The 24805-nt window shown below is 58.0% G+C and overlaps 1 protein-coding gene across 2 annotated transcripts; it reads left to right on the forward strand.

Moving 5' to 3' along the window:
* Positions 1–230: 230 nt before the first annotated feature.
* Positions 231–23243, forward strand: SLC8B1 (solute carrier family 8 member B1). 2 transcript variants are annotated; one of them, XM_058691196.1, is made up of 18 exons: positions 231–409; positions 791–945; positions 2129–2369; positions 4125–4229; positions 7496–7648; positions 7738–7790; positions 7941–7998; positions 8165–8270; positions 8349–8516; positions 9454–9561; positions 10740–10793; positions 10888–11018; positions 13841–13982; positions 16076–16197; positions 17740–17893; positions 18576–18656; positions 19884–19948; positions 22093–23243. In XM_058691196.1, the coding sequence occupies exons 3-18, from the start codon at positions 2211–2213 to the stop codon at positions 22288–22290; spliced, it is 1857 nt and encodes a 618-aa protein (XP_058547179.1). In that variant the 5' UTR covers positions 231–409; positions 791–945; positions 2129–2210; the 3' UTR covers positions 22291–23243. The 2 variants fall into 2 exon arrangements, with proteins under 2 accessions (XP_058547179.1, XP_058547180.1); XM_058691197.1 differs by lacking the exon at positions 4125–4229 and having other exon boundaries at positions 15983–16197.
* Positions 23244–24805: the final 1562 nt, after the last annotated feature.

A 24805-nucleotide genomic window follows, 5' to 3' on the forward strand; every position in this document is an offset into this window, starting at 1 on the left:
TGCCCCTCTCCGGCCTCCTGCTCTCTTTACCCTTCAGGTTTTATCTCAGCTTCCGCCGGATCCGCTACGGCGAAACCGACAGGCTGGAGACTGAGAAAAGAGGGCGGCTGGCGGGGAGGAGCCCCGAGACCTCCCCGGGACCTCGCGGGAGCCTGTGCCTTTAAGGGAGGGGGCGGGACCAGCGTTCGGGGCGTGTCCTTGGGCGGGGCCAGCGAGGGCGGGGCCAAGGTGGGGCGGGGCGGGGACGAACCGGGGAAGTGCCCAGGACTCTGCAGCGGGTCGGGCGCCCAGGTCGGCGGCGACGGCGGCTAAAGGTCCGGCTGCGCGGGCCGGCGGCCGGGGACCGGGAAGGCCGCGAGGCCCGGCGGGATCGAGGTTCGGAGTTTGCGGGTCCGAGGCCCGGCCAGAGGTAAGCGGAGCCTCCTCGCCCGCCGGGGCGCCGCCTGAGGGCCGGGCACCCGGACTTCAACTTCTCGATTTTCTCAAAGATTAGGAAACACTTTGATGTTCCCGGGGTCTCGCACCCAGAAAGTGCAGCCGCAGATGGGGTTGAAGCCCAACTTCCTGTGCCCGCCTCTTCCTATCAGGACTGCACATCTAATGAGCGTTGGGCTTCGGACAGGCGTACAGAAGGCGCTCGATACATGCTCTCTTTGTGAATGAGTACAAGCAATCCGTCGTCCATAGAGAGGGAGGTCCTGACCCTCAAGCTGGGGACGCCAGAGATTCAGACACTTATTGAGCTTTTACTATGTGCTCCGATGGGCCAGCATGTGGCTTCATTTTGCAGATACCGGATCAGAAGCTCAGAGAGGCGAAGTGACCTCCCCAAGGCCGCTCGGCTCTGTAAGTGGCCGTTACCGGATTGGAAACTTGCGGTGTCCGGTTCCAAGTAGGTGCCAAGTGAAGTTCCGGAAAACAAGAGAAGAGGGGGGAAGTCACCAGGTAAGAAAAGAGCGCAGGGACGGGCCCCTTCTGCCCCCTCCTCTTCCCTTCTTTTCTTCTGGGGTCTCCCCCTCCCCCTCCTGCCTGGTCACGTCATTGAGAAACATCTGTGTAAAGAATTACAAAAACAAACAAAAAAGCCCAGTGTGGTTTTCTGGACTTCGCTTCTCGTGAGGGCAAAAACAAAGCATGCTCGTGTATATAACACGTGGGAGAGCCAGAAGAAGGAAATCGGTGTGCCCAGGACCTGTTTTTGTTTTGTTTTGTTTCCAGTTTGATTTCCTTGGGAGGAAAGAAAGCTGGCTTTGCCCTGGGGTCGAGGTAAAAGGCAGATGCTAGGACCCAGCTCAGCTCGGCTGCTAACAGGCTGTGTGATTTTGAGCAACGCACTTCCCTCTGGGCCTTGATTTCCCCATCCCAGGAGCTGTGGGCTTTGGGACCTCCCTGCCATGTGACTTTGGGCAGGTTAGGGAACTCCTCGGAGCCCAGCTCCCTCCTCCGTGCAAGGGGCGGGGACGGTGACCTATCCACCGCTGTCCTGAGGGCTGGATGAGAGAGGTGAGGCACAGCGGCTGGGGAAACAGACCTGGCTCTGTGCCCAGGTTTGCTCATCTGTAGAATGGAAATAATAACAGTGCCTTTTCTTGGCCAGTTCTGGGAATTCAGTGAGGTCATCTGTGATAAGTGCTTAGCTCACTGCGGGACCTGCAACCGCACTGCTTCTCCGTCCTCAAATCGGTGGCCCAAAGGCCAAGTGCACCCCCATGAGTATGTTTCCGTTGTTTTGAGGGCTTGCCAAGCTGCCCCCCCCCACTGCCCACTTCCCATATTTGTTTCACCCACCTGGTCCCTGGAGCTAGAATCCCCTTGGAGTCCCAGGATTCCTCCTTGCAGCCCTGAGGGTCCCGGCTCAGGCTAGGGGGTGGGCGTAGGTGGGAGAGGCCTGCGTCTCCATGGAGACGCTACCTGGGGGCTTAGGAAGAAGGGCGTAACTAACCTGCCCGCTGGGTGAGTTGGGTCCCTCCAGAGAGTCTCCATCCAGGGGGTGGGTTTCTACATTTGGCTTTCCTTTGGCGGGGGCAGGACGGAGGGCAGCTCCTCAGCTGAAATCGTTTTCGGTCCCCTCCTGCTGGGGCCTGGGCTCTTTGGTGACACTGTCCCTCGTTCTCACCTCACCCTGCAGGCCACTGGAGCTAGCAGCTGTTTGGAAGTGAAACGCTGCGGAAGGGGAAGGGGAGAGCACGGGCCAGGCTCCTTGGGGGCCGATGACCCGCAGACAGAAGGATCTGCACGGGGTGCTGAGTTTGTTCCTTGTGGTGGAGACCGTGTCCGGGGCCAGGGGCCCATTTACAGGGACCCACATGAGCTCCCCGTTTTCAGCCTCAGATGTGAAGCAGACCCCCACGGCAGACGTGTACATCCAGGTAGGAAGCTGGCATCAGGCGGGGGTATATTCCCCCGATCAACGAATATTTGTTGCGTCTCTGCTGTGTGGCAGGTACCCAGCTGAACCCTGGGACATACCAAGGAATGATAAAGACAAAACTCCCTGCCCTCAGGGAGCGAACAGTCTTCTGGGAGGACAGATCAAGGAGTAAAACATGTCAGTTTCAGGTGGTAAGACGTTAGCGGGAGCTGTGATGAGGAGGGTGTATTTTCGGTGAGTTCCGAAGGGGTGGTCTCAGGTGGCTTCTGTGAGACACTGACCTCTGAGCCAAGCCCCGAATGGAAAAAGGAAGTCACGTATACAGACATCTGGGGAAGAAAGAGCATTCCAGACAGAGAGGACAGCAAGTGCAAAGGCCCTGGGGCAGCAGCAAGCCTGGCATGTTCCTGGAGCAGTGAGGAGGCCAGAGTGGCTGGTACAGGGCGAGCGAGGGGGAGAATGTTAAGAGATGAGGATGGAGAGGTAGCCGTGGCCAGGTTATAAAAGGCCTTATAGGCTGAGGCTAGGAGGTGATATTTGTTTACAATAGTTGGGAGTCCGTGGAGAGTTGTAAGCGGAGTGTTGTCAGAATCTGATTTATTTCTTCAAAAGAGCTCTCTGGCTTCTCTGGGGAGAGTGGATTGAGAGGAGTGAGGGTGGCAGCAGGGAGAGCAGCGGGGGGGCGGGGATCTGGCATAAATGTTGGGGGCACACTGCGTGGGATCTACCAACAGATGAGGTGGTGGGAGAAAGAGAGATCTCCAGGGGGGGACGGTGGTGCTGTTGACTCGGATGCATGGAGGGAGGAGAAAGGCACATGTCTCAGTGAGAGGCAGGAAGTCCTTCTCCAAGACTGGGAGGGTGGGGGCCATTGAGACAGGCTGCGGGAACTTGCATCACGCAAACTCCTCCCTCTTGCACCGAAGAGCTGGGGGTGTTCAGCGCCCACGCCAGTGTTGTAGGGCCGCAGAGTACCTTCGTGCCCACCCTCGGAGCCAGGTGAACGGGTAATTATACCCATTTTACAGATGGGAAAGTGGTTTGTGGTTCGTGTGGTTATAAAATTCACCGCAGCCTCTCGGGGCATGCTCCTCGGGGGCAGGAAAACCGGAATAACTTGTGGCTTGTGCCAGACAATCTCTGAGTTATTGAGCACTTAGGCCAGCACGGAGGCACGCTCAACAAATTCTCCCCCAACTCCCCCCGTCCCCCCCATTTAGGGACACATCTCTGCCATAGATGAGAGTGCTGAGGGTCCGGGAGGGGAAGCCAGAGCCAAGAGAGGGCCAAATACTCCCCTGGGTGTCCTTAGTGACTCAGGGAATGGGGAGGAACCGAAAAGTCCACCCCAGACTCAGAGCAGTGCCACCGTGAATTTGCCACCCCAGGGCAGAGAGCTGGGGACAGGTGCTGCTGGGCTTCCTTGGGATGGGGGGCAGGCACGCTGTAGAAGAATGTGATTCCGGAGGCTGATGTGGGGGACCCGCCTTGCTGGCTCGCTCTGATGTCAGGGAAATGAAGACAAGCCGGGGCTGGGCCTGTCTCCCTGGCTGACCCTGAGGACAAGGAGGGGGGAGGGGGTGCGGGCTGGAAGGGGAGGCTACCCCTGCCCCACCGGGCTGGTTCCCCAGGAGCTTCAGCTCTTCACTTTTGGAAAGAGCTGAGCTCGAAACCGCCCTTGGGCAATCACTTTGCCTCTCTGCGCCTCCGTTTTCTCATCTATCAAATGGAGACAATTGTACCAACCTCCCAGGTCTGTCACGAAGACAGTGTGCGATGGTGCCCGGCACAGCGTGTGGCAAAACAGTTGCTGAGGACCTACTGTGTGCTGGGCACTGTGCAAGGCTTTGGTGGCGAGGTGCGCACTTAACAAGCGTGTGAGCCTACGTGCGAATCGCTGGGGACTTCAGAACACATAGGTGCTTGGCAGGGGGGGCACCTGGGGTGATGAGAATTTATAACTGGGGGGGGATCCACCCTAGGCTGGAGGTAGTCGGGGAAGGCTTCCTGGAGGAAGCATCTGGGGAACCCAAGAATTGGAGGATGAATGTGGATGAACATGGAGGAAGAAGGCCGCGGTGCAGCGGCCCCCAGGGAGGACATGCGCAGTAGATACAGCAGTTGCCTCGCCTGAGAGCCAGCCAGCAGGGGTGGGGCCGTGGCCAGAGGGCTCAGAGACCCAACATCTCCCCTCCCCCAGTCTGAGGTGGGTGGGAGTTCGGCGAGGGCTGGAGGGGGTGGAGGCGCGATTTGACTACTGGTTTCTCTTTAAATTACGGGGCAACAGACATAACCTCAAGGTCACCGTCTTTTCACTGTAATGTGGCCGCCGCACCCCCGTCTGTCCCCTCCCCATCTCCCCCTCCCCCAACCCCCCCATCTCCCCCTCCCCCAACCCCCCCCCCCCCCATCTGCTTTCTGTATCTACGAATTGGACTGGTCCACGCACCTCCGATAAACAGAGCTGAGGAGCGTTTGTCCTTTCGGTGACTAGCTTCATTGCACCGAGCACAGCGCCATCCGTTAGGGTCCCCATGCGGCCCGTCCGTCGTGTGGTGGCGGCGGCATTTCCCTCCTTCTGAAGGCAGAGTCCTAGGCCACCGCATGGATATGCCACACCTCGTGGTCCGTTCATCCCTCCGGGACCCTGGGGGTCGCTTCTACACCTTTGGGCGGTTTGTGAATAGAGCCGAGGAACGTGGGTGTGCTCGTCTCTCTCTGAGACCTGGGTTTCTGTTCTTTTCGGCATATACCCGGAAGTGGATTTCCCCGATCTGGTTTTTTCCCAGTTTTATTGAGATAGAACGGACATCCGGCACTGCCGCCGTTGAAGGCGTCCCGCATCACGAGTTATGTGAAGCGAGGACAGGAAGCTTAGTTAACATCTCTCGTCTCATATAGATGAAAGAAAGAAAAAGAGATATGTATTTTTTTCCCCCTCATGATGAGAACTCTTAGGATTTATTGTCCTGACAGCTTTCATACGTCCCAAACAGCAGCGATCACTCGTCACCACGTGGTGCCTTTCCTCCCTGGACTGGTAATTCTCTTAATTTTGGGGGGATCTGCCCCACCGTTGTTTTCCATTCCCACCAACAGTGCGCGTGGGTTCTGATTTCTCCCCATCCTTGCCAATACTTGATATTTTCCAGGTTTGTTTGCTTTTATAGCAGCCCTCCTAATGGGGGTGAGGCGGTATTTACAAAGCTTTTTTTTTTTTTTTTTTTTTTTTTAAATTCTTGGGGGTAACATTTATTCCTCTTTGAGAGCCAGAGAGACCCAGAATCCCAAGCAAGCTCCGGGCTCCGAGCGGTCGGCACAGAGCCGGACGCGGGGCTCGAACTCACGGACTGCGACTTCATGACCCGAGCCGGAGTCCGACACTTAACCCACTGGGCCACCCAGGTGCCCCTCAGAGCTTTTAAAAGTTTGAGAAGGGGGGAGGGAAATCCTAGGCTGCAGACCCGACAAAGGGCAAATATCCATCATACAGAGAGCTTCCAACTGAAAACTCTGGCAGTTTGAAGAAGGAGCACACATGACCGTTGGCGCACGAGAAGGGCACTTGGCAAGTAATCAGGGACTTGCAATTTAGCGACAAGGAGATTCCTACCGCGCTGGCCTGGACAGGACTTAGTGAGAAGTACTGTGTATAATAAGTAGGGTCGGGGGCGGGATTTTGGCCAAACCCACGGAACCTTTAACGTATTTGTCTCTGCGAGACACGTGGGCAGGGCCCCGCCCCTATCCTTTGGGCATTACCGTTTTTTGCTGGGCTGCTCTTGACTTCCAGTTGCCAGCATCTTTTTCTGGAACTGCCCCTAAGCATGGTGGGAAGAAGTGCTGGGGAGCCAGCTAGTGACCCGGTAGGAGTCGGTGTATAAATACCCCAGCTCCCTTGCCGGCGGGATTACTAGTCCAAGGTGGGCGTGGTCCCAGCCCAGGCTCACTGGTAGCTTTCTTTTCCTTCCCCACCGCCTCATTTTGGTAGTTGTATTCCATACAGCTCCCAAATACTTTTTTTTTTTTTCATAAAAAAATGTTTTTTCTTCCAAATACTTACTTATAAATCCTTGTGTCCCGGTTGCTTCCGGAGGAACCCAGACTATGATACACTCTGACTCAGCCCTTTTACTTCTAGAATTCTCTCTTTCAAAATCGTTTCACATGTACTCAGAGAGTCACATGCAAGGAAGTTTATTGTTGGCAATATTGAAAAATCAGACACACCCATAGGCCTGCCAGTAGGGAAATGTTACCTCCCCTGTGCATCCTTCAGAGTATAAAATACTCCTCCGTTGTTGTTAAACAGATCGGCAGGGAGAGGCACCTGGGTGGTGCAGTCGATTAAGCGTGCTGACTCTCGATCGCAGGGTGGTGAGTTCAAGCCCTGCGTTGGGCTCCGCCCTGGGCATGAAGCCTACTTGAAAATTAAAGAACTGAAATATACCGGCGGGGAGTCTAGGGGGAGTGTGATGGTTAAGGACAGGGTTCTAGAGGCTCAAACCGACTGGATTCCCACCCTGTCTACCACTGAGTGGACTCCAGGACACTGCCTTCGTGCCCTTATCTGTGCACCGGGCACGATAATAGGGCTTTCCTTGAAAGATTGTGGGGCAGGTTAATTGAGATACACTTTAAGCTCCTGGCCTACTCAGAACGCTTTGACTTCTGTCAGCTTCTTCCTCGTAATGTGTACCGATATATTAACACACGGCGTGTATGTGAAGTGATAATAGCACATTGTAAGAAGAAGAGATTGAAGACGGATCCGTTCCTGTAAAACTCGACAAACTGTGTACTGGGATGTATATACAAGGTCATTATGCCTGTCAGGTGACTCAGGAAACCATCGGTGGGTGGGGCCTTTGGGAAGAGGTGGGATTGTGGTGGGTAGGGAAGAGAATGGGGGATTTAGAATTCGTGACTTACTTGTGTTAATTTCAAACACGAGTTGATTTGAAAAAATTAAAGTATGCGGTTGGCACTTGGCGGGGGGGGGGGGGTGGCGGTTAGGGGTCGGGCCGAAGGAGCTTGTCTTCAGCTGCTTGGATGGTCCCGGTCCGGCTGCCCTCAGGGCGTCTACCCCTGACATGTCTCCCCCCCCCCCCCCCCCCCCCGCAGTGTCGTGAGGTGTGCGGCCTGAACGTCTCTGACCGCTGTGACTTCATCAGGACCAACCCTGACTGCCGCAGCGAAGGGGGTTACCTCAACTACCTGGAGGGCATCTTCTGTCACCTCCCGCCCAGCCTGCTCCCTCTGGCCGTCACCCTCTATGTGAGGCCCTGCCCCGGGGAGCTGGCGAGAGGGGCCGGTGGCCCGGGGCCGGACTTAACCCTCCCTCCCCTCTCCGGCCGCCCCTCCAGGCTTTTTGGCTGCTCTACCTCTCTCTGATTCTGGGAGTCACCGCCGCAAAGTTGTGAGTTTGGCCTTGGGCTCACGGACCTGCTTCTAGATGGGACCAGAGCCCCCGGGGGGGTTGGCATTCGGGTGACCCCGTGCTTAGGAGAAGGAGGTGGGCAGGGACCACCCGCCGGGGAGGCCCACACTGGTGCCTTTCTCTCCGCAGTTTCTGCCCGAACCTGTCAGCCATTTGCACCTTGCTCAAGCTTTCTCACAATGTGGCAGTATCCTTTTGTCCGGGGCCTGCACCCCGGAGGGAGGGAGGGAGGGAGGGAGGGAGGGCAGTCCGAGGGGTGGCTGGGAGACAGGGCGGTGTGGCTCGTGGCCCAGGAAAGGCCCGGCCGGGCCGGGGGCCCTGGTCTATGTCCCCTTGACAACCCCCCCCCCCATGGCGTCACCTTCCTGGCCTTTGGGAACGGTGCACCTGATATCTTCAGCGCCCTGGTGGCTTTCTCGGATCCGCGCACCGCCGGCCTGGCCCTGGGAGCTCTGTTCGGTAAGAGTGGCCCGGCTGGGGGGGTGGGGCAGCGGGAGCGGGTGCAGGGCGGGCTGAGCACGCCGTCCTGTCCCCCAGGTGCGGGCGTGCTGGTGACCACCGTGGTGGCCGGTGGCATTGCCATCTTGCGCCCCTTCACGGCCGCCTCCAGGCCCTTCCTCCGGGACATCGTTTTCTACATGGTGGCCGTGTTCCTGACCTTCACCGCGCTCTACCTGGGCAGAGTCACGCTCGCATGGGCCCTGGGTGAGCAGCCGCGGGGCTGGGTGGGTCATCCATCACCCAGGGCTGGCGGGTGGCAGGCCAGTGGGGCACAGCGTCCCTCTGGGTTCCCAAGTGAGGGGAAACCCTACTCAAGCTGGCCTGAGCAAAAAAAAAAAAAAAAAAAAAAAGGAACCTACAGTTCAGATAACCAAAGGGGGCAGGGCGGAGACTGGGGTGGTGTTGCAGACCTTCACGATGTCACATTTTAACGAGCAATAGAGCCAGGGTGCTGACGGTGGCCGTCGGGGTCCTTGCTGCGCACGCGTTCCACTCCTGACTCAGGTGACGCGGGTGGAGGCACAATTTATAAAGGGTTACGGACACCCACGAGGGGCACTGAGATGCAGAGACATCTGGGGATCAGCATAGTAGGAGCCCCGGAAAGGGCAGGGCATGCTAGCCGGAGCCTAGTGAGGACTGGAGGTCTAGACCCGGTGCCACCAAGGGCGAGAGCGACAAGTCACAGAGGGTCCCGCCCCGCCCGAGACAGGGCACCACGCCGGGGAGGGAGCCTGGAAGAGTACCGCAGACCCTCTCCTGCCACCTGCTGATTTGCTGGCGGGCCCCCTGCTGGCCAAACCCGGCACAGCCGGAGCTCGGGGGCTGCGGTCTTGGGGCTCCCGCTTCCCAGGGCGCAGAGCAGGACACCCGCCCTTAGCGCTCGATGCAGGTCCCGAAGGCCACCGTCTGTGTCGGGCGTCTCCTCTTTGATTTCCAGACCGTGGGGGGCAGGGAGGGGAGGTGGGCCAAGGAGAGCAGAGTGGTGGGGTGGGGGCTCCAGGAAATTGCCGTTTCCCTGCGGGCGCGGGGCTGGGTTGGCACAGACCAGCGGCACCAGGCACCAGGGGAGCTGACAGCCCTTTGCTCTGGGCCCGTGGCCAGGATGCCGCTTGGTGACGGCCCGCGCCCTTGTCCGCAGGCTACCTAGGCTTGTACGTGTTCTATGTGCTTACCGTGGTTGTCTGCACCTGGCTGTACCAGTGGCAGCGGAGGAGGTCCCTGGTCTATTCCATGCCAGGCACCCCAGGTAAGGGTCTGGGTCGAGCTCCGGAGAGAGGCCGGCGGGGGCTGGCACCCTCTGTGCCCTTCGCTGCTCCCTTAGATCTCTGGAGGCCAATGTCATCGTCCAGCTCCTCTGTGTACTTTTTCTACCCGTTCTCACCAAGGTCCCGCCTCCACGCTTTCGCCGGTGCCGGTGAGGCCTCTCCCCCAGCTGCCTGTCCAGGTTCTCGAGTCCCTCCTGCTCCGTGCTCTTTCCAGGGCAACATCCAAGAGCCGTCACGGCTCACATCCAGTGACGCTGCCGCATACACAAATACGCGCGTAACACCCACGTACGCAAATACATGCACAACACACGTGCATACACGCATGCGCAGCCGACCCTTGAACAACACGCGGGTGCCGGTGACTCCCCCTACAGGAAGTCTGCCATGATTTTTCCTCTCCTCCCCGGTGGGAACTGAGCCTTCCGATTTCAGCACACATCACCCCTGTGCCGTCTTCCAGACCCATCATCGCCCATCAGGCTGGAGGAAGAGGGAGAAATGAAGCCCGGAGAGGGCCCTTTTTTTAAATTTTTTTTATTTTTAACGTTTATTTCTTTTTGAGACAGGGAGAGACAGAGCATGAACGGGGGAGGGGCAGAGAGAGAGGGAGACACAGAATCGGAAACGGGCTCCAGGCTCCGAGCCGTCAGCCCAGAGCCCGACGCGGGGCTCGAACTCACGGACCGCGAGATCACGACCTGAGCCGAAGTCGGACGCCCAACCGACTGAGCCACCCGGGCGCCCCCCCGGAGAGGGCCCTTAAGGTCACACGGAGGCAGACTAGAGAAAGACCATTTTGATTTTAGGCCCCTCTTTGCCGGGCTCAGGCTGTAAGCGTTCCAGAGGACTTCCAAGGAAAGTTCCAGACCGAAAGAGAAACATGGGATGGGTTCCAAATTCTGGAAGGTCCCAAACTGAAGTCAGCAAATGTTTGAATTACCTCTTCCAACGCCCTTACGTTACATTTGAAGATGTTTTTTGGGTTAGGCTTTCTCGGTAAGAGTCCTGGGCGTGCGTAGGGATCCCGAGCTCCAGAGGGCCTGGGCACTTGGGCCCTGGACCCTGCCCTGTCCCGGGGCTGTCCCGCGCTGGAATGGTGGTGGAGGGCGTCCGGGCTCCCTGGCCGGCTCGTGCGAAACGCCCCTCTCTCCTGCAGAGATGCTCCCAGACTGTGAGGTGGAACCAGTGTCTTCCAACGGCTACGACTACAGTGAGTCTGGTCTCCGTGCCCGGCGGGGCGGGGGGAGGGGAGCGGGGTTCCTGGAAGCTGAGCCAGCCGCACACTCTCCCCCTTGCACACCCAGGCGAAGAGTACCGGCCGCTTCTCTTCTATCGGGAGACCACGGCTCAGATCCTGGCCCGGGCCCTCAACCCCCTGGATTACAGGAAGTGGAGGAACAAGTCCGTGTCCTGGAGGGCCCTCAAGGTGCTCAAGGTAGGAGGGGGGCCCCTGGAGCCAGGCTCACGGCTCCACGACAGCGGCGGGGCAGTGGCCGCTCAACCTTCTCCAGCTAAATGACAGGGGAGGGGCTGGAGTCTGCTGAGACCCTCTCAGAATAGGTTACCTGGGACTTGATGGGGAAACTGAGTCATAGAGCTTGGCTGGGGGCCTGACTTGGGGCTCGGCCCCCACCGTGGAGGAAGGAGAGCCTCTGGGACAGAGGGAGAAGGGGAGGGGACCCCTCCTGACTGGGCAACGGGGGTCTGGGGCCGGGTCAAGGTGAGCTCCAATGAGAATGAGATTGAGCCGTTCTGACCATTTGCTGCTTCCCCGTTTGCTGTGTCCTGAGGTGTAGACCTGAGCGGGGTTCCCAGGCTGGTTTGCAGCTGCCTTTCACCACCCAGAGCAAAAGGGGCGGGGTCTCACCTCCCAGCCCTATCTCCTCCCGGAGAGAACCCGGAGGCCGCCAACGCGGAGACATTTTCGGCCCCTCTGTTCCAGGAGGCACGTACCACACACTTATCCGTCCTCCACGGTGGCTCCTGTGGCATCGTGACCTGGGGCCTCTCTGAGCCTCAGTTTCTTCTGCAGCAAAATGGGGACAATGATACAGTGCCCTCCTCCTGGAGTGACTGTAATTGTGAGGTGCTGCTACAGCAATGCCCTACAGGAAACAGCCCCCCAAATCTCAGCGACTTACGACGACCGTCTTTTTTTCTCATTCAAAGGCCTGAGGACTGTCTGGGGGGACTTCAGGCTGCGTTCGGAGGTGTAGGTCCACCCAGCGTCTCATTCTGGGGCCCGTGGGTGCTGGGGATGCGCCCTGGTCTCGGCAGAAGAGGCCAAGGCCAACTTTGCAAGCGCGGTTGAAGTCTCTACTCCCATCACCTTCGCCGACAGCCCGTTGTTCCAAAGCTCGTCACACGGCCAAGTTCAGTGGGGCAGGGCGACGTATCCTGTAGACTCCTATCACTTGCCAAAGCGTGTGGGTGTTGAATCCTGTCACGGGAAGGGATTGGAGCATCGTGAACAGTATCGAGCCTATCACGGTCGCTGTGACAATTTAGTAAAAAGTAATATGCGGAGGGCTGGGTCCGGTGTCTTAACAGGCATGCTCCATTTCATTGCACCTCGCTTTATTAAGCTTCACAGATACCGTATCTTTTACAAGTTGAAGGTTCGCGGCCAGGCTGTGTTTAGCAGGTCTGTGGGCACCCTTTTCTTTTCCTTTTTTTTTTTTTTTTAATTTTTTAATTTTTTTTTTAATGTTTATTTATTTTTGAGACAATGTGAGAGACAGAGTGTGAGCAGGGGAAGGTCAGAAAGAGAGGGAGACACAGAATCGGAAGCAGGCTCCAGGCTCTGAGCCGTCAGCCCAGAGCCCGACGCGGGGCTCGAACTCACGGACCGTGAGATCGTGACCTGAGCTGAAGTCGGACGCTTAACCGACTGAGCCACTCAGGCGCCCCTAACTTTTTAATGTTTATTTATTTTTGAGAGAGAGACAGAGCATGAGCAGGGGAGGGGCAGAGAGAGAGAGGGAGACACAGAATCTGAAGCAGGCTCCAGGCTCTGAGCTGTCAGCACACAGCCCAACGCGGGGCTCGAACTCAAGAACCGCGAGATCATGACCTGAACTTAAGTCGGACGCCCAACCGACTGAGCCACCCAGGCGCCCCTGTGGGCACCACTTTTCCAACAGCATTTGCTTATTCTGTGGCCCCGCGTTACGTTCCGGTAATTGTTGCGATATTTCATACTTCTCGTTATGATTATATTTGTCGTGATCTGTGGTCAGTGCTTAGCAGTCGGTGCTTATGACTCGCTGAAATCTCAGATGACAGTTAGCATTTTATAGCAACAAAGTATTTCCTTAAGTAAGAGATGTACATTTTTGTAGACACAGGGCTACTGTGCACTTAATAGGCGACGGTGTAGGGGAAACATAACTTCTGTGTGCACTGGGACACCAGAACGTTCATTTGACTCGCCTCATTGTGACATTCGCTCTAGTGAGGTGGTTGGGAACGAAACCCACGATGTCTCTGAGGTTTGCAAGTCGGCAGCACTCTGTCCGTGTTATTACCTAATTTAGTTACTGGCTGAAAACACAAGGTGTGGAGTCGGTCAGAGCTGGCCCCGTATCCCAACTTCTCGTACCCTTCCGTGTGTGTTTGGAGAAGTTCCGTAACCTCTCTGAGCCTCAGTTTCTTCGTCTGGAAGGTGGGAAAAGATTAGTTCCCATGCACGGGGTTGTCGTCAGGATCAGCGGGTGAGGTGCTGTGGTCAGCCGAAGAACGGCCCCCCGCCCCCCACCCCATGCCTGCGTCCTGCTCCCTGGAAACATGACTATGTTACCCTCATGGAAAAAGGGGTTTGCGGCTGTGATTAAGGATCTTGAGATGCAGAGATTTTCTTGGATTATCCAGGTGGGCCTGGTGTCATCACCAGGCTCTTTCTAGGGAAGGAAGGGGTGGGGGGGGGCGGGGACGGAGTCGGAGGAGATGTGATAAGGAAGCACAGCTTGGCGTGACCCGGGTGGGGGCCGCAAGCCAAGGAATGCGGGCGGCCTTGGAAGCTGGAAGAGGCAAAGAAACGAATTCTCCCACAGAGCCTCCGGAAAGAGGTGCGGCCCTGCCAGCCCCTTGATTTTAGGAGCCTGTTCCCCAGAACTTGCCGGAAGGCACTCCGTCCTGGCAAAGGTGTCCCAGCGGCACTAATACAGGCAGTTAGCCTGGGCCTGCCCAAGCCTTCGCGCAACCCGCTGGGACGCGGGCCTCCCTCGTGACCTCCGTCTGCCTTCGCCCACTTGACAGCTGCCCGTGGAGTTCCTGCTGCTGCTCACCGTCCCAGTTGTGGACCCCGACAAGGACGATGGCAACTGGAAACGGCCCCTCAACTGCCTGCACCTGGTGATCAGCCCGCTGGTCTTGGCCCTGACCCTGCAGTCGGGCGCCTGTGAGTATGGTCCCGGGCCGGCCCCCCTCCCCCTGCCCCCCATTCCGGGGCACGTTTCTGAAGGCAGAGTTGCCTGGATGGCAGAAGGGTGTCCCCGGTGGGGGGTGCCTGCTGTCCGAATCACGGCCGTCCCCCCTGTTGCCTGCTGGGGCACCTGGCTGGGGAATTCGAGTTTTCTCCCGTCTGTGCCAGGCTGCCCTCGCCTTTTCCGACCTGTTCTGGCTAAAGAAATGCCCAGTGTTATCAGGTGTCTCCCAACTCCTGCTGTGCAGGCTTCTTTCTATTACGTGCTGCCCATCCCTCTGTCCCCTGGGCATCACGTGGAGGTGGGGGGGTGGGGGGGGACTCTGGTGACAAATGCAAATGCATGGCCGGGTGTCAGCATGAGACAGCTCCCCAGTTCCCTGGGGGTTTCCTCTCTGATTTGGGTGCGAGGGGAGGAGGCACAGAGACTGTCCAGCAGGGCAAGGTGTGATCCCAGAGCCGAGAAGGGCGGCCCCTGGGGGTGCCAGCCGTCTCGTCCCTCAGCCTTTCATTCCCTACTGAGCGGGAGGGTCTCGTCTCGGGTCAGGGCACCCCCGGGGCCTTGCTCTCATGATCTCCGTGGCTTCTTAAAAGAGTAGTTCCCAGGCATCGGTCACTCATGAGCCATCTTCTTGATTTTCCTCCCTCTGTGTACCGTTAAGTCTGACATTTTTCTTGAATCAGCTGTCCTTAAACTTACAGTCGCTGCAAAGGAAACTGTATCAGCCTCACCAGTAGGAAACTGGCTTCATTGCCGATACATGCAAGGTAAATGCGCAGCAAGAATTAAGCTGGAGAGCCCTTTGTTCCAGAGGCTGGAGAGCCCTTTGTTCCAGGGGGCGTTCAGCAGGTGTCAGAGACGTCACAGACCCATTAGCACCAAGGGAGACTTTCTCTGAAGGAGGAATCCCTCGCCTGAGATGGGATTGTGGCACGACAGCGTCTTGTCCACATACCGACACCATCTGGTGATAGCAGGTCCATCCTGGGGAAATTCTGGTTCAGGCTAACACGTTTGTGACCCCCCCTGCTGGGCTGAGCACCGCATAGCGGGGCCCCTGGACTCGGCTCCCTGCCGGAGGGGGTGTTGTGTGTGTCGTCAGAGTCTCCCAGCCTCCCTCTCTAGACCACCCCCAGAGCCCTCTTCCTGAAGGGCCACTTTTCATATGTGGTGGTCACTTCTCTGCTCCGAGACCTCCGTGGCTCCCCAGTGCCTCTTGGTACAAGTCCACACCCCCGCCGGCCATCCTTCAAGCCCGCCGCCTTCCCCAGCCTCTTCTGCTCATGCTGAACCAACCACCTGCTTGGTTCCTCCCCGGTCCAGCTCTCCCCTCTCCTCCTGTGGCCCTCGTGCCCTCTCTCTGCTTATGACTCATATCCTCGGCGCCCGAAGAAGCCCTTCCTGACCACCCCACATCCAGCCACCTCCTAAAATTCCCCTAGGACAGGCTTAGCCAATACAGGGGAAGGGGCCCCTGACCCAGGCGTCAGGTTCCAAAGCCCAGACCACGTTCTGTCAGAATCGCCTCCTGAGATTCCGGCACAGTATGCTGGGGACACGATTCTGTGTATCAGCTCCCTCGTGTAATTCTGTCGCCAGCTGACGCTGGAGAGCCCGTGAGCTAGACTGAAAAAGAACAGGAGGAGAGTCTGGGTCGCCAAACCCTCCACTGCCTTCGAGTGATGAAAAGGGTCACGTGCAGAGAATTCCAGAGTGTGCTGCCTGCCCGTAGGTGGGGCTTTCTCCTTTTCGTGTTTTGCTCCGAAGCCCCCGGAGCTCACATAACTCTCACTGGGCTCCTTTGGGGAGCGGGTTTGTCGAGAGAGCAGACGAGGGGCCCCAGGGTCAGTGGGTAAGAGGCAGGGGCTCTGTCTTTAATTTCTCTGTCCCCTTGCGGTGCCCGGGACAGCACTGGGCACATTGCGTGTCCAACGACGGAGTGCAAGTGAGTTTTATCCCTGGGTCTCTCCGCCAGCCCTCTCACTCACTCTGGGGAAGACGTGTGCCCTCCAGGAGGCGCGGCCACGCAGAAGCAGTGGTCCCAAGTCCCTTTCTTGCCTCTCTGCAGACGGCTTCTACGAGATCGGTGGCCTCTTTCCTGTCTGGGCCGTGGTGGTGATTGTGGGCACAGCCCTGGCTGCGGTGACCTTTTTTGCCACATCCAACAGTGAGCCTCCCAGGTTTCACTGGGTAAGAATCTCCGGTGCTCCGGGGTGGGATGAGGGGACACTGGAATCTTCCAGAAAGATGTCTGTTCGTACTCCCGGGGCAGTTAGGCCAGTAATCACTTTCCGTGATGACAGGTCTTTAAAGCCACCTTTGAGACTTGGGTTTGTTTGTTTTTTTTTTTAAGTTTATTTTGAGAGAGAGAGAGAGAGCACGAGTGGGGGGGGCGCAGAGAGAAGAGGGGGAGAGAGAGAGAATCCCAGTGAGCCTTGAACTCACCAACATTGAGCCAAAATCAAGAGTCAGACCCCTTAAGTGAGCCGCCCAGGTGCCCCACACTTTGGACAGTTTTGTACCTGTTGAAGGTTCTTTTTTTCTTTCTCTTTTTTGGAGCAGCTTTATTTTATTGAGATGTAATTCACATATCCTGATGCAACTCACCCCTGTAAAATATGGGATTCGGTGGTTATTATCATATTCATGGAGTTGTGCAGCCATCACCATTATCAGTTGGGGAGCGTTTCAACACCAAAAAAGACACCCCACGCCTGTCACCCACCCCCTGGCCACTGCCAGTCTGCTTCTGGTGCCTATGGATTCGCCTGCTCTGGACTTTTCGCGGACACATACGTACACAATATGTGGTCTTTTGTGACTTTGCGTCGTGTTTTCAAGGTCGTTCCGGGCATGAGCAGGGATTAGTGAATCTCTCCTTTTCGTGGCTCAATGCCATCCCTCGTATGGCGATGCAGCACATTTAGCTTATCCGTGCATCATTGACGGACGTTCTTTCTGCTTTGGGGATGTTATGAGTAACACCGCTGTGAACTTTCGTGTAAAAACGCGTGGCTGGAAGGTTTTGTTTCTCTTGGGTGTATTCCTAGGCGAAACCTTGGGGTCACTTTTCGAGGGATTGCCAGACTCTTTCCCGCTGCAGGAAACCCCTGTGTCTCCAATAGCCAGGTTCCAGGGATAGAATTGTCCGGTGTTCGTGGGTGGGGTTTTTTTTCCATTCGCTCCACCCTGCAACACCCCGAGGAATTTTTAGGCAGTTTGTCCAGAGTTTACTCTTAAGAGTTCACTTAAAATGTTTTTTTTTTTTTTTTTTTTACTATTTATCGATTTTTTAAAACTGCGGATTTTAAGGCATCGGCACACGCTCCAGCAGGGAGCGTACCTGATGCGGAGTGAATGAGACCAGTGACAAAGGACCGCGTGTTGTGTGCAGCCGTGTATATGGCGTGTCTAGAGCAGGCAGGGAGCAGAGTAGCAGCTGCTGGGCACCAGAGGGAGGTGGGGTGCGCTGGGGAGTCCCCGCTAACGGGGATGGAGTTTCCATCCCATAGCTGAAGAGAGCTATGACTAAAGAGTAACACTGAGCTAGCATTTTACTGAGCACTTACTGTGTGCCAGGCGTTCACTGCTTTGAATCTGTTAACTCATTTATGCTCGTGACAATCTCAGGGGGTAGGTACTGTGATCATCCCATTTTCCTGATGGGGGAACTGAGGCCGTATCCCTGCTGGGGACCGGCCTTGGGCCATCAGCACACCGTTCCCTCCCCAGCTCTTTGCTTTCCTGGGCTTCCTGACCAGCGCCCTGTGGATCAACGCAGCCGCCACAGAGGTGGTGAACATCTTGCGGTCCCTGGGCGTCGTGTTCCGGCTGAGCAACACCGTCCTGGGGCTCACGCTGCTGGCCTGGGGGAACAGCATCGGAGGTGACGCAGGGCCGGGTGGGCTTCTGGGATGAGTGCCCGCATTTCACTGTCCTTTGCTCCCCTGGCCAGAGTGCCTGTGGGCATGTGCTCGGGCCCACTGTTGCTCTGGAGTGACCATAACTGGTCATAGGGGTGAGATGGCCTGGACCGTATCTGGGCCAGGAGACTGTAGAAGCCCTCGCCTCTTCCCCCTTGTCCGATGGGTAGACATGGGGCTCCCCGTTACAGCCAACCACGCTGAACGTGTACGTGGGGTACGCCACCTACGCGGGCATTCACACATGCACCCATATACCCTTCTCTAACTGCTGCCGCCGGGTAGGGTTGGCCAGGTTGTGCACTGCACAAGAGCATTCAGATAAGGAGCCAGGGGGGCTAAAATCCACATCTTCCATTCACCTTTCGGGGTACCTTTTTCTAATTTGCATAAAGGTGCTATGTGTGCTGGCCGTAATGGCATGTCACACCCCGGGTGGGAGGGAATGGGACAGAAAGAATGAAGGAGGGAATCATGTCGTGGGAGGCCGTGGCCGAGGGCCCGGCCAGCTACCGCAAGGCCCAGATGGGCATTCGTGGGTGTTTGTTGACCGAACGACTGTGGTTAAGAATTAGGGAGCGAATGACCAGAGGGCCAGGGGGAGCCACTCCCCGCCCCTCAAGGGGGTCTCTCGTTTCCACGCAGACGCCTTCTCAGATTTCACGCTGGCCCGCCAGGGCTACCCGCGGATGGCCTTCGCAGCCTGTTTCGGGGGCATCATCTTGAGTATCCTTCATGGGGCCGCCCTCCCCTCGGCTCTGGTGGCCCAGCCTCCGAGGGCCGTGGGCGTGCTCGGCGCCCCACCCCTGCGATTGGCCCTTGCTGTACCCCCTGGGCAGGTGACGGAGCTGCCCGAGCCTTAGTTTCCTCATCTGTAAAATGGGCGTGCTGAGAGGACTGACCTCAGAAGGGCTGTTGTAAGGATTGAATGAGGCGACAGAAATGCTTGGTGCCTGGTGAGCCCCCAGTGGACGGCAGATACTCTTTTTCGTAGACGCCCCCATGCCGAGCTTATGCGGGCCCTTTGGAAGACCCTCTTCCCTTTCTTATGGACATCGTGGTCTGTAGATGTTAGGGGGTGGCCAGCTTTCTCTTAAAGGGCCGGAGAGTAAATAGTTTAGACTTTGTGCGACTCTGCTGTGGTCGTGTGGAAACAGCCATCGGCAACACGGATATGAATGGGTGTGGCTCTGTCCCAATAAAACTTTATTTATAACAGCGGCCCGCGGGCCGCTTGGCCTGGGGGCTGTAACTCGCCACGCCCCGGTCTGTGCAGGAAAGACAAGGATGAGCCCCCCCCCCCCCCCACCCCGGGGCTGAGAAGAAAGGGCTTTAAAAGTAGACGGACTCGGTTCCGGCTGCAGTGCCAACACTCGCCAGCCGTGCGACCTCGGGGCCTTGCACACATCTTACTCTCCGAACCTCAGCAGTCTGTAAATTCAGAATGGGTTGGCGTGGAGGCTGATGACGGGGTAAAGCACCCAGGGCGGTGCCCTGGCACATAACGTGTGCCCAGCAAACGTGGGCGGGGACTGGCCGTTTGTCACTCCTTGGCCGGCCAGGGCCTTCCGGGGGGTGGCCCTTTGAGACCTGGTCCTGGCTTTCTCGCTGTGGCCTCTCCTGAGCCCTCAGGTTGGGGTGGGAAGGAAGGAGCCCTGCCCGGAGCCGCGTCCCTTGAACGACACCTATAGATGGTCTTGACCTGTGCTCCGTCACAGGTCACCTCCCCTAGCCGCAGGGAAGCCCAGTGCTTACCAGGGACCAAGCACTTCTGCAAACTCATTTCCTCCTTGCAGTTTGAGTGAGAAATGTACATTAAAAGGGGCTAAAACTGGAAAGGGTCCCCTCAGGGTTTGGGGGGGCTGGGGGTGCATAGACCACAAGGGAAGCCGAGGGGCGTGGGGTTGGGGTTGTGGGGCGTTGTTCCAGCAAACTTCCTGAGCCGGGCCACAGATATCCTGGTGGGAGTAGGGCTGGGCTGCCTGCTCCAGATCTCCAGGAGCCACGCGGAGGTGAAGGTGAGTGGCCGGACCCCTGTGCAAGGGGCCCCTTCTGGGATTTTTCTTTCTTTCTTCCTTTTTTTTTTTTTTTTTTTTAAGCAGCCTTCACACCCAGTGTGGAGTCCCACGCGGGACTTGAACTCACGGCCCTGAGGTCAAGATCGGAGTTTCTCTCTCCTCATCTTTCTCCTGTCCCCCAGTGCGAGAACATTCCCGTCTCAGCAGCATATGCTTGCTGGGGAGAGGTGTTACCTGAACTCGTGACAAGTCGGAATGTGTAGAATATTTTTAAAATAGCCTGAATGCAGGGTTGACAAAAAATGTATTCCTTGCAAGTTCCCAGGGTAATTAGGATATAGCTTTGCGGCGGGGGTGGGGGTGGGTGGGAGTAGGGGGTCAGGAAGGCCCTTGGATTTATGTCCCGGTCAGTCACTTTAAGTCTCCTGCCGTGTGACTCTGGGTGAGTTAGGACATCCCTGGGCCTCAGTCTCCTCACCTGGGAACTGGGTGAGATGGCACCCCCACAAGCTTCCTGGATAGCATGCGTGAGGCAAGGGCCAGGCCGAACCCCTTTGCCCAAACTGCCCACAGAGGACAGGCCAGGAGGGAGGATTAAGTCAGCCCCAGCAGGGAGCCTGGGAAATTTGGAGAAGATTCTGAGACGCACTGAGTGGAGGTTCTTAACGCTTCAAGGATGCCCGAGGGGTGCATGAGACCTCCTGTCGCAGGCGTTCCAGCGGGTGGGGGGTTTCCAGCGGGTGGGGGCTGGAAACTGCGTTTTAAAAGCAGCTCCCTGGGGACGGATGAAGGTAGGTGGCTTGAGAAACCCTATTCCAAACAAGGTGGAAAACGTCAGCCCTTACCAGGACCAGGGAGGCAACCAAATCGTGTGGGTGATTCACGTGGGCCTCATGTGGCCAGATAGTCCACATTTTCTAGAGAAGAAATCAGGATTCCCAGGGGAACTTTCTCGAGTCTCAAACGTTGCTCAGGGTAAATGGGAAGCCGGCCCGAGGCAGATTCAACCTCGCCCCTGGCCTCCAGTTCGCATCGTGCCTCGGGCATCTCTGTTCTTAAGGACCCACCGTCCGGGCCCCCCACGCGAGAGCAGCTGGGGTGCTGTGGGGCTGAAAGGTGGCGTTATCAGTGGGAACCGTCACCCATGCTTTCCCTGAGGGGCTCTGCTTGGCGGTGACTCTTGCCACCGGGCCTGGAATTAGCTGGCGGCAGGGCCAGCCTTCGAGGTAGCCACGCCCACAAGCAAACAGCTACCGACTGCTTGGAAAGTTTGCTTTTCTAAAAGGTAAACACGGGCTGCACATTTTGTTTAGACGCTTCACGGTTTAATAGGTTTCTTTCATGATCCATTCCCGGGCAGTTCCAGTTAATGAGGATTTAGGGTTGGCTCCCCAAGGGGCCGATTTCCTTTCTCTTGCTCTTTGTGGGGTGTGTGTGTGTGTGTGTGTGTGCATTCCACTGCCTTTGTGCGGAGTTTAGGGATGGACGGCATCATGGACGGATGGCCAAGGGCTGGTGTTGGGTGGAAAACGCAGCTGCTCTTAAGTACTTCTTCGCCTACGATTCCGTTTCTGGTTTCAGGACGGACGTGCGGGTCTCCGTGTGTGGATCCCACGCGTGTGTGCATGTTCGTCCCTGGGCGGGGAGGCAGGATAGGGTGTCCTTAAGAGCTTGGACGGGGACGTGGGCTCTGGCACCAATTAGTTTCCTGGCCTGTGCCTTGGGGTGAAGACGCTCCCCTCACAGGTCGTCGGGGGAGGTCCTTACCCCCGACGCACAGATGAGACGCTACGTGGAGTGGGTGAAAACACCCAGCACAGCACCCAGTTGTCGAGTCCCCCGTGGATGTTAGGCGAATGCTAAGTCCAGGAGGCAGGGAAGCAGGGAGAGGGTCATTTCACTTCTTTTCGCTCTTCTGTATCGCTCGAGAACTTTCCACCACCTGCACGGAAGGTGCGTATGTAACACGCCGTGTTAGTTTCTAGGGTTACCATGGCAAGTGATGACCAGTTAGGTGGCTCAGAGCGTGGAACTTGAGGGCGGGGCGTGCCATCCCACGGGGCCAGAGCTCCCGCACCTGGCGAGGGGTGGGTGACGGACCGGTGGCCGCGGTGACCCCGCCTCTCCCCCCCATCCCCCCACAGCTGGAGCCAGACGGACTGCTGGTGTGGGTCTTGGCGGGCGCCCTGGGCCTCAGCCTCGTCTGCTCCCTGGTCTCGGTCCCACTGCAGTGCTTCCAGCTGAACAAAGTCTACGGCTTCTGCCTGCTCCTCTTCTACGTGACCTTCCTCGTGGTGGCCCTGCTTACCGAATTTGGGGTGATTCACCTGAAGAGCGCGTGAGTGACGCCGCGTGGCCGGCGCCGCCTGGTGGCCGGGAGGTGTCACTGCAGGCAGAAAGATGGAAGTCGGGCCCCGGGGGTGGGCCGTGAATGGGGCCGCCGCCCTGGGCGGGGCGACCAGCTAAGCCTTGTTTCCGGGACGTCGGAGACCGGGCCTTGCTGTGGACAGAGTTGCAGGCAGAAGGCAGACGTCCTTGGATGATCGGCGGAGCCTCTCGGAGGCTGGGGTTGGGGGTGAAGGGGATGACGGAGTGCCTTCCAAGCTGTTATTGGAAGACCACCGGCGTGTCCGGGGCCTGGAGTCACGCCCTGCTGCCTTCCCGCATCTTCTCAGGGCTCACTCAGACCGCTGCCAAGCCCGGGCTTAGCCAGAGTGACTCAGAGGGCGGGCACAACACCACGGGCCTCAGGCCATCGGGGCTGAGTTCTAGAGCTGCACCGTCAGACAGAAATGGAATAGGAGACACCTGACTTTGAGATTTCTAGTCGCCACGTTAATAAAAGCCAAAGCAAACGGGGGGGGGGGGGGAATTCGTGGTACCATACGTATGGCTCAGTGGCCCCAAACTAGCAGCACGTGGCTCTGGCCCCCTCAGCGGCCACCGTCCTGGACGGCACAGCCCTCGACTCTACCTCTGGGACTGTCTGCCGACTGTCGCAAGCGCCTCTGTACCCTGAGCTTGGGTTTCCCCAGCTGTGAAACAGGAGTCAATTGACCGTGGCCCTGTGCCTACCTCAGGGGGAGCCCCGGGCCGGGGTCACAGTGCCCAAAAGCTCCGGGGACAGAATGAGTGCTCCCCAGTGCCTTCCCGCTGTCCGCCGCTGACCTGACTTTCCAAGGAGCACCTACCTTCTCAGTTTGCCCGGCCGCCTTATGCCGGCGGTGGCAAAGGGGTCCAACTGTCTTTTTTCCAGTGAAAAAGTCATTAAATATTTCAAGTGTACAGAAAGGGACACACCCAGCTCTTACCGGTTCTCCCTTCCCTGGGCCAGGTGACGAGCGGCTGGTTCCAGGGCCAAAGGCTCTTGGGCCTGATCGATCTGTGGCACGTCCAGGGTGGGGCTGGGGTGGGGGGTCAGGGGCAACCATGGACGAGCCCCCCTCCTCTTTCCCCACAATACGGGAAGCCACGGGACGGCACCTGACGGAAGTCACGAGGCGGCAGCCACGTTTACAAAGCAGAGGCCTTTATTAATGTGCCAGAAATCCGGAGACACGGTGGGTTTTCTAGGTAATAAAACACCGATGTACAAAACCTTGCAGCGTCGCTCCCGCTATCCATACAAAATGTCACATGGTGTGGAGTAAGGCTGGGTGGGGGGAGGGAAGCAAGGAAGAGGGACCAGATGGCGTCCCCCCAAAGCGGGGCAGGGCACAGTGCCATTGCGGCTGCTGGCAGGTTGCGGGACCCAGGGCGGGTTGGCGAGGCGGACCTCGGTTTCACTCAGCTATGACGTGGGAGGTGAGGGCATGTGAGCTGGATGATGTCCCAGGTCCCTCAGAGCTCACAGTCCTGGGTGACCCCCAGGGGCCAGCCGTCCTTAGCCTCAATGACAAGGGCGCCCACTACCAACGGGAGTCTGGCCCACGGCATCTATCCCATCCCCCACACCGGGGGCCTCCATGACCCTGGCGCCCCTCCCCGGTTCCCGGGGGGAAGGGACTAGAATGAGGCCCAGGCACTGAGGGCAGGGGACCTATCCTCCTGTGTAAGCTGTCCCTCGACTCCTGCTTCCAAAATACCCATTTCAATACACAAATGCTAAAAGGCACCCAATTGTGCAAATAAATAAAGTTCCTTCTCTGGAGAGGGCAAAGGGTTACGGCCTGGTGCAGGGCTGCCTGGATTGGCTGGTGGCCCTCCAGAGCCGGAGAGGACGATGCCAGTCTCCTGATGCCCCATGGAGGTCTCACTGGTTCATTGTTTCCCCCAAAGGGCTGTGCTTTAAAAACAAAGCCCCCCCCGCCCCACGCCACCCCCCGGGAGGGGCACAGCTCTGCAGCGTCATCAGGGCCGTCCCGAGAAGGCTTGGCCTTGCAGATGGCCGGGGAGAGACGGGGGGGGAAGGGGGCGAGCCAGTATGGCACCCCTGGGATCAGGCCGGGGACCTTCTGCCCACCCACCTTCCTGAGTTCTGGGAGGCAGCGGAGGCAGCTGGGAAGCCAGGGGAGGGGCAGGAAGCCCAGGCTGGGTGGGCAGCCCAGGAGAGCTGACCCTGGAGCCCCCTGTGCTCTGACCCCGCCTCTGCCGCGCCCACTGAAGCGGCCCCCCAACTGCCTTCTCTGGATTCGAGCACTGGCCCTGCCCCAGCCATGCCGACCTCAGCGAGCACTCCCAGGAGACACGGGGGAGCTCGGTTAACCGAGCGCTCAACCCAACCTACTTGTGCACTACTCCACTCCCCCCCCCCCCCGCCCCGCCCCCGTTCTGGCCTCGGTCGAGTCCACGGAGGTGACTGCTCAAGGCGCGGGGGGGGGGGGGGGGGGAGCGGTCCATGTGGACTGGCAGGGGCCC

The sequence above is a fragment of the Neofelis nebulosa genome, chromosome 11 (genome assembly GCF_028018385.1).
Source record: "Neofelis nebulosa isolate mNeoNeb1 chromosome 11, mNeoNeb1.pri, whole genome shotgun sequence".
In the NCBI taxonomy this organism is placed as follows: Eukaryota; Metazoa; Chordata; class Mammalia; order Carnivora; family Felidae; genus Neofelis; species Neofelis nebulosa.

Bases quoted from the DNA above. Each gene is read 5' to 3' on its own strand.
- SLC8B1 (XM_058691196.1), top strand. From the start codon at position 2,211: ATGACCCGCAGACAGAAGGATCTGCACGGGGTGCTGAGTTTGTTCCTT. The intron at 7,791-7,940 runs GTGAGTTTGGCC...TTCTCTCCGCAG, and splicing joins GGAGTCACCGCCGCAAAGTT to TTTCTGCCCGAACCTGTCAG. The intron at 13,983-16,075 runs GTGAGTATGGTC...GCCTCTCTGCAG, and splicing joins GACCCTGCAGTCGGGCGCCT to ACGGCTTCTACGAGATCGGT.